Genomic DNA, 14,951 nt, shown 5'->3' on the forward strand with positions numbered 1-14,951 from the left:
GAGAGAGAATAGAGAGAGAGAGATACATAATTCAATTATCATCACAAAATACATTATTTATTCCATAGAATACATACATAAACTGAGGTAGAAGCGGCATACACGTAAAAACACGTTCCGTTTGAAGTCAGCTAATTAGCTCAGTTTTGTTTAGTTGGTCACGTTGCTAACTCCTTTTGGCTAATGGTTTAAATGTATATTCTATCTTTGTCTAATGCAGAAAGGCTTTATCTGCTAGTTTGTTCGCATATACCGCTTCTACGTCAGTTCATATATGTATTCTAAGATTTATTCATTTTGAAGCTCTTGTGGTATTATAAGTGATAATTAACCATTTTTAATTTATATTGCGATTTTAAAGTACATCAAAATGCGATGTAGAAAATGCGAGCTTCATATAAAATAATATAACGAAAGCTTTCTGAAGAATGAGCAACTCCACTGCCAAATATATGCAGGAGTCAATGTTATAAATGTATCGCAAAAAATCTGCTTTTATCAAGGAAATGTAAGTATTCACAAAATTGATATGCTTGTGACAAATGGATGTTTATATATTGCCTTTTGCACTCAGAAGCATCTCCATAGATTGTGTTCAATGAAGAACCAATTAAAATCTCTAGTATTGAATCAATTTTTTTATGGAAAATCTCCCCTCCCCCCCCCTCCCCCTTAGAGAATCATAGAAACTGAACCGTAACGCTAATATTTGACAGTAATAAATAACAATAAGCCAAATAGATGGGTAAAATAATGAATAATAATGTAATCCCAATTCCAAAATGTAAATACATAACAATTCAAGATTTAACAATATATAAATTAGGAATAGATATTTAATGTTGTATATATAACAAGTACACAAATATTTATATAATAATATTGTTATTAAAAATGTAATTTTTTAATAAAAAGTTGAATGTTTTTCGTCGTTTTATTTGGTACTTATCTATTTAATGGACTTAAACTTAATTAAAAAATGATTTTATCATAGATGGCCAAATAATAATTAGTCTCGACAATTATTAAATACTTGGACCCTTTTGAGAACCTATAAGTCTAAGATACCAGAGCCGTTAAGAGTAATAGTTGAGTAATTTTTGTATTTATTAATGATAAAAGTTTCGGCTCAGGTGGCGCGGGTGTCACCGGTAGAGCTCCACAAACATTCAGGTAGGTATAAAAAGTACACTAGAGACTACTGTGAACCGAAATTTATATGCTTTTGAAAACAAGTTGTGTCTTACGGCTCTGGGATCTTACTCTAACTACTATTTCTACAACCTAGCCAAAATCTAATTAAATCAGAACGTAAGTTCAAAATCAAGATGCTCTGTGGATTTATACAAAAATGAAGAACTCGGTAAATAAAACAACTGTATAATAAAAAATCATAAATATATTTATTTACAAAATTCAGCTTCTAAATATATGTCTCAAGGCACGTCATTGAACATTTATTTTTATTACATCACAATTCGTCAGGTATTACATTTCTCAAGAGATGTTTAAATCTATAAAAAAAATGGATAGCCTTTTGATATGTAACACTATCACTAGATAGACTTATAAAAAAAACACTGTCGCTATCTGTACGTTTTATTCATCTTTAAAATTACGCAACGGAATTGGATGCGTTTTTTGAATAGATAGAGCGGTTCTGAAATAATATTTTAATTATAAATTGTAAAGTTTTCTACAAAGCGTGCGTAGCCGCGCAGAAAGCTAGTTATAAATAATTGCTCTCTAGTTTACAAACGTCATATCAATATATCCAGAATCCTTTTGCTGAAGCATAAGTGACATATCACACTAGCGGATTGCGAGCGGTTTCAAAGCGGAGCGGGTGCGCAACGAATACGTTGCGGGCGCGCAACGAACACGCCGCGGTTGCGCAGCGAATTCGTTGCGGACGCGTCATTTTGTATACTCTCGCACAAAAGCCAGCCCTTCCGCCTTGCCTAACTTCCATTCAATATTTCCATCGTTTCTGTAGCACTCAATTTTTTAACCGTACTGTGGAAATGCACTTACTTAACAGTTAACTAAAGATGTAATAACAACTGGAGTTGTTAAAAAAAGGTGCTATAAAATTGAATTACTAGGACTTTTAGAATGTACCATACATTCCAAAAGTATGTAACGACTGACCAGTATAATCTCTCCCATAGCAACGTATGTTATAAAGAGATTTTGTGAACCTAATTATGAGCAAAGTGATAGTGAGTTGCTGGTTGCTTGATAAAATTTTCTATTCACTGCTATTTATCTAATAATAAGATAGCCCTGTTTTAGTTAAGGAGCTTTAACATTTATTTCACTAATGAACTTTCTTAATGAGCAATTAAGTTATCTGATTGCATTTCGACCAAGATTTAATAGATAAAACAATACCCTAAACATTAACATGTTATGAAACTCGTAAAAAATAATGATCTCATAATTATTATACTATCACAAGTTATAAGTAACAACCAGCACGGATTCCATTTTGTTATTAATGAGTGTACATGACTGCGACGTAAACGTTGCGCATCTGCCACGCGTCCGCAACGAATTCGCTGCGCAACCGCAACGTATTCGTTGCGCACCCGCTCCGCTTTGAAACCGCTCGCAATCCGCTAGTGTGATATGTCACTAAAACTATAGTAGTAGACAGCAGTATGCATTGCATATCAAAAGGCTATTACACAAACTTATAGGCCGGTTGCAGAGCAGTACGTACGTCAGTCGCGCTTGTCATATGTATGGAAATACGCGTGCGTATGGTCGGTCTAGCTATGAACGGTTTATAAATTTAAATACATATAACAAGCGCGACTGACGTACGCACTGATAGTCAGTGAAGCTCTGCAACCGGCCATATACTAAGTCATTCACGTACTATAATCAACTAGACTCACAATTGACCAATAAAAGGTCAGTAGAATATAATTATCCAAGCTATGTTGTTTAAAATTTCGCAGCAATGATCAAAGTATCGAACATAACTCTGCCCTATACACGCGAAGGCAGAGTTTTTCTGAGGACAACTTTTAAATGTATTTGTAGGTCTAGTATCATAGTATTAAATACAATTTTTATTTAAATAAGGCACAAAAGGTATAAAAACGAACTAGAGCTAAAATAATTTACACAAGGTATTTTTCCAAGGTAAGCCAAAACATGATTACATACAAAAAATTGTTAATAAAAGACATTTATAATTCATTAGTAAAATTTTATAGATAGTTTTTGGAATAAGCTCTGTTCAAAAGTTTCTTGTAAAAATATATAAAAAGAATTGAGAAAATTTATAACCCTGAAAGGGTTTGTTCAAATGGCCATATATTTTCAATTATATTTAATTTATTAACAAAAGTGGATGCTAAGAGATCAAATAGATATAATTAAAATATCTTGATGCTGTACGTTGTACTCTTTAGAAATTCAATTTGGAAGTAAGACTGTCATAACTTTTAAGTAAGATCAAATGTTGTTTCGCGTGTTTGAAGTTCATTATTTTTGTTAAATAGAAAGAAATGATTGAAATTGATTTTTTAATAGTTTCTTTATAGAGCACATAGTACAAAGCCGAAATTAAACCTTTTCTATAAATACAGGCATAGACACTGTATTGTCAGTCATTTATTTAATCTAAAATAACTGCAGATTATATAAATATATTAAGGTATTATAGGAACAGTATTTTTATGTACTTCTATATGTTGAAGAATTAATACTATCTATTCAAAATTAGGAAAACTATTCTAATATTTATTTCATAACTACTTTCATATAAAAATATAAACGAAACGTATAAAAATAACCAATATGGTATCACATTAATACATATGGCAATCTTAACGATTGTATAATTATTTAAAACTATCTAAAAAAAAAAGAATTATGCGCCTCTCTTTAAATATATATTCTTAGGAGAGTAAAATATATTTAAACTATTTTTTTTTTTTTGAGAATTTATTGAATGTGATAAAACAGTATAATAACAGAAGTTAGATTTATAAATATAATGTACGAGCGGAAGAAATTTGGCCAAGTACCTTTTTTTTCCAGTAGGGTGACTTTCCACCAATAAATCATATCGCTTCATTTAGTTTTAATTTCGAAGAATAACATTTAAGACAAACTGCATAGATTATGTCAAGTATTTAAAAAAAAGTTTGAATGTAGGATGTAGATTTATAAGATATGAATTTGTAGATATTGATTATAATTCAATAATCTGATAGAGAAATTACATTATTAACAACTAGATACTCAATCTTGATAAAAAATATTCTCAAACGAAAAATGTGCGATGTAAAATCGACTTTAATGTTTTGATATAAGGTTGAATTTATATTGATATATGTCCACCAACTAGTTTAGATCGTTAAAATTATTTTAAGCTATAGCATAGCTTCTATCGCGGGCCTTGAACGCGGCGACCGAGTGTAAAAATTCCGTAACGAAAAATCCTAACGCCCCCCACTCCAACCGGCACAGCGATGCTATGCAATAGCTTTACCGCGGCAGTCCTCGAGTGCCACACGTATTATTTTAGTAAATATTGCGAATACACTTTAAATAAATAGAAATAAGTTAGATTTTGCTTTAACATTTGTTTTTGTATAGAATTGTGTATCTAGTTGTTTTTAATGTTAGAAGTATTAGTGAAGTACAGATAGACAAGATACTTGCAGAGGGAGACAACATAATATTTGTGTGAGATTTTCTTGTGATTTAAATAATTATTTCTCTGTAAGTGATTGAAATGTAATCTTTTTGAGAAATAAATGTCTTAAACCGTAAAATTACATGATGTCTAACTAGGTCTACTTTCACATATTGTATTTGACAATAAAAACTACTATTTTCTAAGTCAATAATCAATAATAAAAGAACACATACCAATAGAAAATTTAAAATAAAATCAATATAATAAAATTATTGTCATCGGGCTTAACTTAATAGAATATTTGAGACACTTATTATTTCACTATTATATAATAGGCATATACAGTATAACTTAGAGCTAATGTTAGCGGCGAATGATGCGGAATTGTGAGACTTCTTATATTGTACTGCGTTCCTGAAATATTATTTATAATGATTATAGATTTTTGGAAGGTTTTGGATAAATTTTTCCAGAAAAGAAAAAAACATTAAAAAAGTGTTATTGGCTGAAAACTATTGCCGTTGAATTTTACATTTATTCTAAAATTGCAACTGCAAATCTTATTTACAAACTTCATAGAGAAAATTAATTAAAATGTTTGTCTGAGAAAACTAGAAGTCCTAAATGAAAATACAAGAATCTAACTTTACAGCTTCTTAAAGATAAACAGGTGTGTTTTATTTGGAACATTTCTTAATTTCCTGGTCTTTGAGTACTTATCAACAGCTCAAACTTGGATCTATAAACTATATATATAAGCCCTAGAAAAATACCTATAGTCTCACCTCAAAGCTCCTCATAGAAGGCCAACCTGGTCTTCGGAGTGTGGAGTACTTATCATCACCAGCTTGAGCCTGTGCCTCATGGAGCCGGCCCAGAACTTAAATAGACGGGTTGCACTGGGGGAGTGCCGGCAGAAGTGAAAACTTGATTATTAACGTTGAGCATGTTTGATATTTTGGAATGGTATCCGTCTTACGCTTTTTCGATCAGGTCAGGTCAGTCTTTTTTTTTTCTTTTTTTTTTTACGTGTCCTGACGCGAGTTTAAGATTTTATACCCAACGCCGCTAAAGAAGTTTTCACTTTAAAAACGTAGTAAAAGCCCTTAAATCTTACCTTACAGCTCTTCATAGACAGCCAGTTGAGTTTTGATGGAAAACGATTATTTTTTCATATCTTAGATTTATTATAAGACATATTACCAGCTCAAACTCGCAAAGACCTAGAAAAAGACCCAGAAAAAAGCCATATAATCTCACCTCAAAGCTCCTCATAGAAGGCCAACCTGGTCTTTGTGGAGCCTTGCTTCAGTCTCCGTAGCGTGGAGTACTTGTCATCACCAGCTCGAGCCTGTGCCTCATGGAGTCTGTCCAGGGTGGCTCCGGGCTGCTGTTCCACTCGTAACACGGAAAATTCACAGCGCAGTTCGTCTAATTGCTGTTGCAGATGCTTTGATTTGGCTAGGTATTCCACCCTAGGGAGAAGAAAGATGGTTAGATAATATACCCCTTAAAAAAGAAGAAGATAGGACCTTAACCAAGTTTCATAGCTCCTGAATGTTTTTTGTTTATCAGTATGTTAAATGACACATAACGTATGAAAACAAAGTCAGAAACGTCAATTATGCTATCAGATACACAATCAGCAATTACTAGCGAAAACGGTTCTTAAATTGTGATTAACAATTATGATAATAAAATATCAATTTGTCCGTGACATGATCGCTTGAAAATATATTTCTATTTAAGTACCTTTTTCTTATATCCTCATTATTCTGAGTCAACAATTTTTAATAAACAAAATTTCACTTAACACTCAATATAAATGCTATATTACCTCTCCTTCTCAATTTCCAGGGACAACCTATGTATATGCGGGTCCGGGTCATCCGGGACAAGTTGGTACGAGTTAAGTTCCGTCTCCGTGCTATCCCCGTTGTGCAAAACTAACTCTGTGGCGGTAGAATTAGCCCCAGCACTTAGTTCTGCTGGTAGAGAACACGTGGAGGGAAAGAGGGAGAGGGGCACGGTTGATGTCTGGAAATAATATAGGAAATTTAAGACTATTTTTTGGATTTTTAACGTGAATTTTTTTATGGATTTTAAACGATAATTATTCTTATTATTTATCAAGATAGTGGATAATAAACTACGATCATTGACGTACTATAAACATCTAGAATTATATTGTCTATCGTAAAAAAATGCAGGAATGGTTTAGTATAAAACATTCATTTGAATTAACACCTTATTTCGTGGCAGTAATGTTCATAGTTTATTTCATAAAATTTTTTGTGTAATTGTGAGTCTTGTTGCTTATTGTACGTAAATGGTTCAAAATGGAAAATTTCTAACAAAAAAATATAAAAACAGTTTAAAAAAATCTATAAAACACGCATTAATAAGATACTCTCATGAAATAGTAATCGATCCTTCATAAGTGTAAAGTTTAAATAAAACCAGTCCGTTTAATGTGAGTCAAAATCGAGTCTAAGGCATGCATACAAACATACAAATAACGCTAATATTCGTGTTTACTAACCGAACTTGGTGGCAATGACCCCGTAGAGTTCCTACTCAGGAAGTTGAGTAACTTCTCCTTAGCCTGCTTCTCTGCTACTCTAGCGGCTAATAATTCTGCTTTAAGTCTCTCTGCTTCTGCCGCTCTCTTTTCTGACTCTTCTACGAGCCGCGCTGTGAGGAATTCAGCTTCACGCGTCTTGCGTTCTAGATGTACCTGGAAAAGTTTGGACGATTTTATTAGTTAGTGTTTGTTTTTTTTGTAATAAATAGTTAATAGTATACGCTATTATATCCATTATCTGTTTTTAGTCAATAAGAAGTGCTCTTGTGGTACCTGCCCCCCTAGACAAGTCTAGGCTTTCTATTAGCGTAAAGTTTATTAGAATAGACGTTTGATTACGACGACGACGACGATTGATTACGTCAATCTCATACATTCATAATCTATTCTATTGAACTTTACGCTAATAGAAAGCCACTTGTCTAGGGGGGCTGGACAGTTATCATCATCATTGTTTTAATTGGGTTTACCTACAATAACCGCTATTGGTATATCTTTCTTTATTATCGATTCGATGATATTTCATTTGAGTGAATAAAAAATATTTATAAACATTTAAAAAAATACAAAACTAGATCTGATCTAACTGAAAGCACCAAAATCCGTTATTTTTATTCGCAAATAAAAACAACACAACACTATCTCTCACGTTATGTTATCTCTCTCTCTCACGTTATGTTATCTCTCTCTCACGTTGTTATCTCTCTCTCACGTTATGTTATCTCTCTCTCACGTTATGTTATCTCTCTCTCACGTTATGTTATCTCTCTCTCACGTTTTGTTATCTCTCTCACACGTTGTTATCTCTCTCTCACGTTATGTTATCTCTCTCTCACGTTTTGTTATCTCTCTCTCACGTTGTTATCTCTCTCTCACGTTATGTTATCTCTCTCTCACGTTATGTTATCTCTCTCTCACACGTTATGTTATCTCACTCTCACGTTATTTTATATCTCTCTCTATCACGTTGTGTTATCTCTCTCTCACGTTATGTTATCTCTCTCTCACGTTATGTTATCTCTCTCTCACGTTATGTTATCTCTCTCTCTCACGTTATATTATCTCTCTCTCTCACGTTATGTTATCTCTCTCTCGTTGTTATCTCTCTCTCGTTGTTATCTCTCTCTCACGTTGTTATCTCTCTCTCTCTCACGTTATGTTATCTCTCTCTCTCACACGTTATGTTATCTCTCTCTCTCTCTCTCACGTTATGTTATATCTCTTTCTAACCTTCTCCTCCTCAGTCCGTATATTCGACAGCCGCAGTCTAGCGTTCTCTCTCTCCGCGTCTGCCGCTTTCTGTGCAAGGAGAGAAGCTTCTTCCTCCGCAACTCTCCCTTTCTCCGCTAGAAGTTCTGCTGTTTCTTCTGAACGACGCTGTGAACATTTTTATAAATAGAAAGTTAATTAAATTAATAAATTAGAAGAGTGTGATTCATTTTTACAAGCCGTAACATATGTATTAAATAATAAAAATTTTGTGTGGTTTTATGTAACCACGGTAAAAGTGAAACTGTTCGAACGGTTCCGAACACTGCTTTGTGTAGCGCATGTCGCGTGACGGTCGGCTGCCGAGTAGGTATACCTACTTACAGTAGCGATACACGCGACATGCGCTACACAGACCAAACAGTTTGAGACGATGTAATTAAAGTTTCACTTTAAAAAATATTACAGATAAAATAATAAGGATAACAATATAAGCAAGAACTACAGCGAATCTGCAAATTTCTGTCAACAAAGACTTTTCCATTTTTCCTACTTATTCCTGTTCCTTTTTCGCTTTTTATATTTTAAAACACAGAACCATTTATCTTAATGTGAAAACCACTCTATACTAATATTATGAAATATAAATATTTATAAATAGCTTAAATTTCTACCCGGGCGAAGTCGATGTTATCGGCTTATTTCCTATTGTAAGAATCCGTCCTATCTCTATTTCTCTCTCTCCTCTCTCTCACTCACCAGCGCCTCATTAGCCAGCCGCACCTCCTCCTGGTACTGAAGCAGCCGCTGCTCCATAGCGGCTCTCTCTCTCTCCGCTGCTTCACGCAGCTGCTTCTCTCGCGCTAGCTTATTGCGCTCTATTTGGCGACGCTAAAAAAAAATAATATTAATTTTTAAACTAAACAAATAAGTGCACTGAAAATTCCTTGCAAAAGATCATTTCTATTGGTAAAACTATAATCAAGTTTGAATACAAGCGTAAAAATATATTTTAACTAGCTTACCCTCGCGGCTTCGCCCGCTTTGTCTAAAACCTTATAAATTATATATAAGGTACTAAAACCTTCCTCTTGAATCACTTTATATATTAAAAAAAAACCGCATCAAAATCCGTTGCGTAGTTTTAAAGATTTAAGCATACATAGGGACAGAGAAAGCGACTTTGTTTTATACTATGTAGTGATGATTTATTAAAAAAAAGACAGAAAGTGTATTCAATAACAATTGTATGAAATTCACTGATTGACTGTTATCTGTCAATATGCTGAATATCAATTATGCTGACGAGACTTTAATTGCAAATTTTACCAATTGTCATGTTGGAAAATAATACGAGTAATACAGTATACGAGTAATACAGTAAATAACACGAATAATACAGTAAGTATACAGAAAATTGAAATATTTTTTCCCAAGTAGCATGCAGAATTGTAAAATAATGCATACATGCAATTCTAATAGAGAATATAGAAGTTTCAGTAAAGAATTAGATTTTTATAGAATTATTACTTACCAATTTTTCTTCTTTCGCCTGTGCCTTCATTTGCTGAACTTCCATCGTGTCCGGCTTCCTTCGACGCATGTACAGATCATGGTTGCCGATACACAAGTCTAATATCTGTAATATTAAATAGAATAAGAAATATTACAATAATAAATTTAAATAATGGCAGCAATTTATTTGTATTCATCATTGACTTATGAATATTTTTTCTTGTGTTTTAGGCGAGTATTATATATTTAAAAATGAAAGATTTTAATGGATTTTAAAATGCGATTTATTCATTATATTGTTATCCCGTCGTTTTAAATGGTATTCTTCAACCATACCATTCATTTATACCATGGCTCATATGCCTATGCTATGCTATCATATGCCTAAACAAAAACAATTAAAACTTGCACTGTTTCACGTTTTTCACGTTTTTACGACTATTTTTCACGTTTTTACGACTATTTAAGGAAATATGTCCTTATTATTATAAAATTACTATGTATTATGTTGCTTAAGAATAAAATTACCTAATAGTACCACTATATACTACAAATTTCGTAAAATGGTCCTTCGAGTCGGAAAAATACCAAATATGTATATAAAAAATCGATAGAAAAATTTGCGTAACAAAATTGTATTTTCATACGTGATTTACCGAAAATTTATACAAAATTTAGCATAACAAAATTTATTATTTTTTATAACTTACCAACTTATTCATTCCTTTCGGTGAGAAGAATATAAAGTTATTTGCTGATTTATCAACGAATTTAATGACAAATTTCTTATCATCAAAGCTTATGTGCTTTATCTCTGACCAGGGGAAAGTTGTCTTTGGTGTTAGTTTGTTGTCCTTTTCGTATATATTGAGACCGAGCGCTGTTACTCCTAAATAGAGGTCCGTTTCTTTTTTGTTCTGAAAAAAATAAGCAAATAATGATAGTAATACTTGGTCTTTGAAAAATTAATCATTATACATAATTCATCTAAAAATTAAAAAGTAGAAGAAAAGTCCAAATAATATTTTTTTTTTAATTTACCGTACGTATTGCTTTTAAATGTCTCTCTAATTATCACTAACGAGAAAAAATCTGGTATATATTTGAATCTTTACATAATTTTTGTAATGATGAAAGAAAAACAACAGTAAAAACTTTAATTAAATGAAATTATCAATCATATAAATACGAATACTTCCGATACTCACATTAATAGCGAAATAATTAACGCCATACATATCCAAGTCTTGTGCGATCTTCAAATATTCCATTTCAGCCTCATCTCTAGACATTCCCTTGTGATCGGCATACCTGTAATATTCCAAGTAAAAAAATAATTTTAAATCTTCGAAATAACTTTAAATTTTAAAGTGAAACTTTTTTAGGCGCGTTGAGAGTAATTTATGTAAAATTTCAAGGTCGCGTCATGGCAATACCGTCTCGTCATGGTGTAAGACGACGATTTTGGTATTTTGAATATTTCCAAAGAAGTTTCACTTCCAACACGTGTGCTCGGCACACACGCTCTTTTTTTATTTTATTTTAAAGTGTGTGAAGTCCCGTGTCCCCGTAGTGGGGTAGGGGGCAGATGCATTATTCATACATCTGTTTCACTGATCGATTTTTCTTTAGGGACAAGTAGGTGATCAGCCTTCTGTGTCCTGCCAGACCGAGACATTTTTTTTTTTTCGTCTCCACCGGGAATCGAACCCAGGACCCCTCGGTTCTACGCTCACGCGTCAACCACTGTACCGAGGAGGCGGTTATTTTATTTTAAGGGAGTATTAAATATTTAGACTTCTTAAGGGACATGTACCGATTTTTTATCATTCATTTTATTATTTATCCTGCGCTTTGCTTTATGCTACGCTTCGAAAAATAATAAAAATGCAAGCGAAAATAATATAATGCAAAAATCATAACGTCTGTAATAAGAATAACTAGTCTTTTACTTAATTGCTGACTTTAGCTTTGTATCAAAAAAAAAATCCAAGGTTCGAGACAAAAAATCGGTTCAGGACATACATAAATAACTATTATATTAATTTTTTTTTTCAACTAGAGGTCCACCCCGGCTTCGCCCGTGGTACATGTTTACGTTTTCTCTACATAAGAACCATCCTCGTCCTTCAAGGAATATAAAAAAAAAAGAATTATCGAAATCGGTTCAGCCGTTCACACGTGATGCCGTGACAACGCGAAACGGGTTTCATTTTTATATATATAGGTTAGTGCGCAGTTACCATATTTTGATCCTCTCCTCCCACATCTCAGGCGTCATCTGGTACTGATCTATGACTCGCTGCGGCAGTAGATCCTCACTGGCCAACATACCCGGTTTGTATGCACTTTCGTCGTAGTCACCATACTGTAATTTAAAATAATAGGAGATTCTAATATGCTGTATTGAATAAATTTATAGTATGTACGTTTATGTAGCTGAATAAATTTATAGGACTACTGCAAGTATATATTTTGTCTGTATCGAAAAGTTATGAACCTAAGAAATTAAACTATGCTTCAAAATATCAACGAAATTTAAAAAATAGAACTTTCACTGAAATTTAATGACAATCATAATATAAGTTCTAATTTAATTAAATTACACATAATATACAAAATTATAAGTGACATCGAGTAGGTACTCGAAATAATAACTTATTTTTTGATCACTAACATAAAAAAAATCCTTTATTTACTTAAAAACCATGAAAGATGAACTTATAAAAAAATTGTTAAAGAAATTTTCTATCTAACACACAAAAGGACTAACCTTAGCCTGCACAGCATAACTAGCCAACAGCACAGACGCCTCCGGGGGACAGTATATATCCATGCTCAGTATCGCTTGCTTCACTTGCAGGAACAGCAGGTGCTGCGTCACCTCCTGGATCAGTTCCTCGGCAACATCCTCGGGGTACAACTTGCATAGCAACATGAACGGTGTACCCGGCATTTGGGAGACACATTGGTCTTGCACTGAAAGTTATGTAAGATTAATTGTTAAATTCGACCGCCTCCTTGGTACAATGGATGACGCGTGAGCGTAGAACCGAGGGGTCCTGGGTTCGATTCACGGTGGAGACGAAGAAAAAAAAATGTCTCGGTCTGGTAGGACATAGAAGGCTGATCTGACTTGTCCCTAAAGAAAATCAATCAGTGAAACAGATGTATGCATAATGCATCTGCCCCTTAGAGCTATTACGCACTGTCGACCAGTCGCCAGTGCGTAATAGACCAGACTGGATTTACTCCTGGACGACTGACGACTAAGTGCGCAAGCCCCTATTTAAACTATAGTATGTCACAGTCGCCGGCGACTGAGTCGCCAGCGACTGGTCGACAGTGCGTAATAGCTCTTACCCCACTAGGGGACATGGGACTTCACTTTTTTAATTGTTAAATATTATAGTGAAATTTTGACATGGCAATATTAATCCCTTTTTCATGGGGCAAGTGTACTCATAAAGCTGAAGAGTATGTTTATTTAGTAGGTTGGTAATGCTAATCTCATAAACTACAAGGTTTTATTGAAATTATTTTTGTTTTGGGTCATTTTTTAGGGATGACTGTAGACTATATTAACATGTTTTACAACCATTAATAGTAGAGCAATGTAATGAAAAATGCTACAAAAACATTATTTTGCATGTGTCAGCTACTTATACATAAATAAACATGATTGACAATGAAAATAGCGAATTAAATGTGTAAATTTATTCCAAAATTACCTCTCTTATCCAACTTCAGCCAACTGATAAAGTGCTTGGTGTCTTCGAACTGCAAGCCAAAGAACCATGTTTCCCTCAAACCTATTGTTCTACACACCAAGTCAAATAGATCTCTCCCTGTTGCTCGCCACTGTAACATAATACATATTTTAATTAAAAATATTAAAAACACTAAACAATAAGACAGGACTATGTTTAAAATAGGTTGAAACAAGAAAAATAGTAAAACGATTGTGCTGAATTATTAAAACGACACTAAAAATGTATTATGAAAACTGATAATTACAGGCTTTTCAATTCTAAATTTAAAAAATACATTCATCAAGCATCAAACTTTTAAAATTCACATATTTTTAGATATGTTGATTAAATGGTCAATGTTTCAGGTAAATTACTATCAGTTTAAAAATTTATATAAAAAAATATTTAATTCATATTTGATAATATATGTGTAACTGAGTACATGGGTATATATATGGAGTAAAAGTATTTTTAATGATTATACAATAGTAATATAATAAACCATCAAACATTAAAAAGAAATACAAAACATACAAATTTATAACTGGTTTACTATTTATATAAACATTTAAAAATGTACACATATAAATTCAAATAATAATGTTATATTTTTATCATGACTAGTGTATAGTTGTGTGCAAATTTGTAGCAGTTGACCTGAGGGTCACTGAATGACTCACAAAACACAAGCTTATTGTGATAATTATGCATGTTAACAGATCCCTAATTTGAACCTTAAAAACACTACACAAACTCATTCGATTTATTTAACAAATTACCTCTAAATTAAACTCCAATTCAGCGTCTAATGTACACACTTTCACAGGAAATGATTTAGAAGCTTTCTTCCTTCTAAAGGGCGGCATTATTCAATCACATTTCCTAAATAAAACAAAAAATATTCACAAATCACAGACCGATAGGTTAGGTTTACATTAACACAGTTTAATACGAATACGGTGTAATAGCAAAGTTTACGTAATGTTCACTGGGCTGAGGAATGCGTGCATTTCACATTGCGTACTATTTTCAGCGGTTATTATTTACAAACAAGGGGAACGTCAATGAAACAAGAATGTTAGATGAATGAAGAAAAATTTATGATAAAAAATTCTAATGACGTTCCGTTACGGTACGTCAATAATGATTTATGTTCATTTATGTTCATTAGGAATTTTAATTATACCAAGAATTTTTTAAGTAATTAATAGTAATAAATATAATATTTAAG

At 32.9% G+C, this 14,951-nt stretch overlaps 1 protein-coding gene across 1 annotated transcript; it reads right to left on the bottom strand.

Annotated features, from left to right (window-relative positions):
- Nucleotides 1–4,124: 4,124 nt before the first annotated feature.
- On the bottom strand, nucleotides 4,125–14,795 carry Mer (ezrin/radixin/moesin family protein merlin). The gene is made up of 13 exons (XM_090114444.1): nucleotides 14,500–14,795; nucleotides 13,700–13,829; nucleotides 12,742–12,947; nucleotides 12,212–12,336; nucleotides 11,177–11,279; nucleotides 10,679–10,885; nucleotides 9,988–10,092; nucleotides 9,213–9,344; nucleotides 8,475–8,621; nucleotides 7,203–7,397; nucleotides 6,498–6,697; nucleotides 5,921–6,135; nucleotides 4,125–5,074 (listed from the first exon to the last, which is right to left on the bottom strand). Exons 1-12 carry the CDS (start codon nucleotides 14,584–14,586, stop codon nucleotides 5,922–5,924), a joined length of 1,851 nt encoding a protein of 616 aa, XP_089970570.1. The 5' UTR covers nucleotides 14,587–14,795; the 3' UTR covers nucleotides 4,125–5,074; nucleotide 5,921.
- Nucleotides 14,796–14,951: the final 156 nt, after the last annotated feature.

The sequence above is a fragment of the Colias eurytheme genome, chromosome 21 (assembly GCF_061535395.1).
Source record: "Colias eurytheme isolate Ceu_HAF_F1 chromosome 21, ilColEury1 Martin Lab GWU primary, whole genome shotgun sequence".
In the NCBI taxonomy this organism is placed as follows: Eukaryota; Metazoa; Arthropoda; class Insecta; order Lepidoptera; family Pieridae; genus Colias; species Colias eurytheme.

Bases quoted from the DNA above. Each gene is read 5' to 3' on its own strand.
- Mer (XM_090114444.1), bottom strand. From the start codon at position 14,586: ATGCCGCCCTTTAGAAGGAAGAAAGCTTCTAAATCATTTCCTGTGAAA. The intron at 12,337-12,741 runs GTTAGTCCTTTT...TTTAAATTACAG, and splicing joins GTTATGCTGTGCAGGCTAAG to TATGGTGACTACGACGAAAG. The intron at 9,345-9,987 runs GTAAGTAATAAT...ATTTTTTTTTAG, and splicing joins AGGCGAAAGAAGAAAAATTG to CGTCGCCAAATAGAGCGCAA.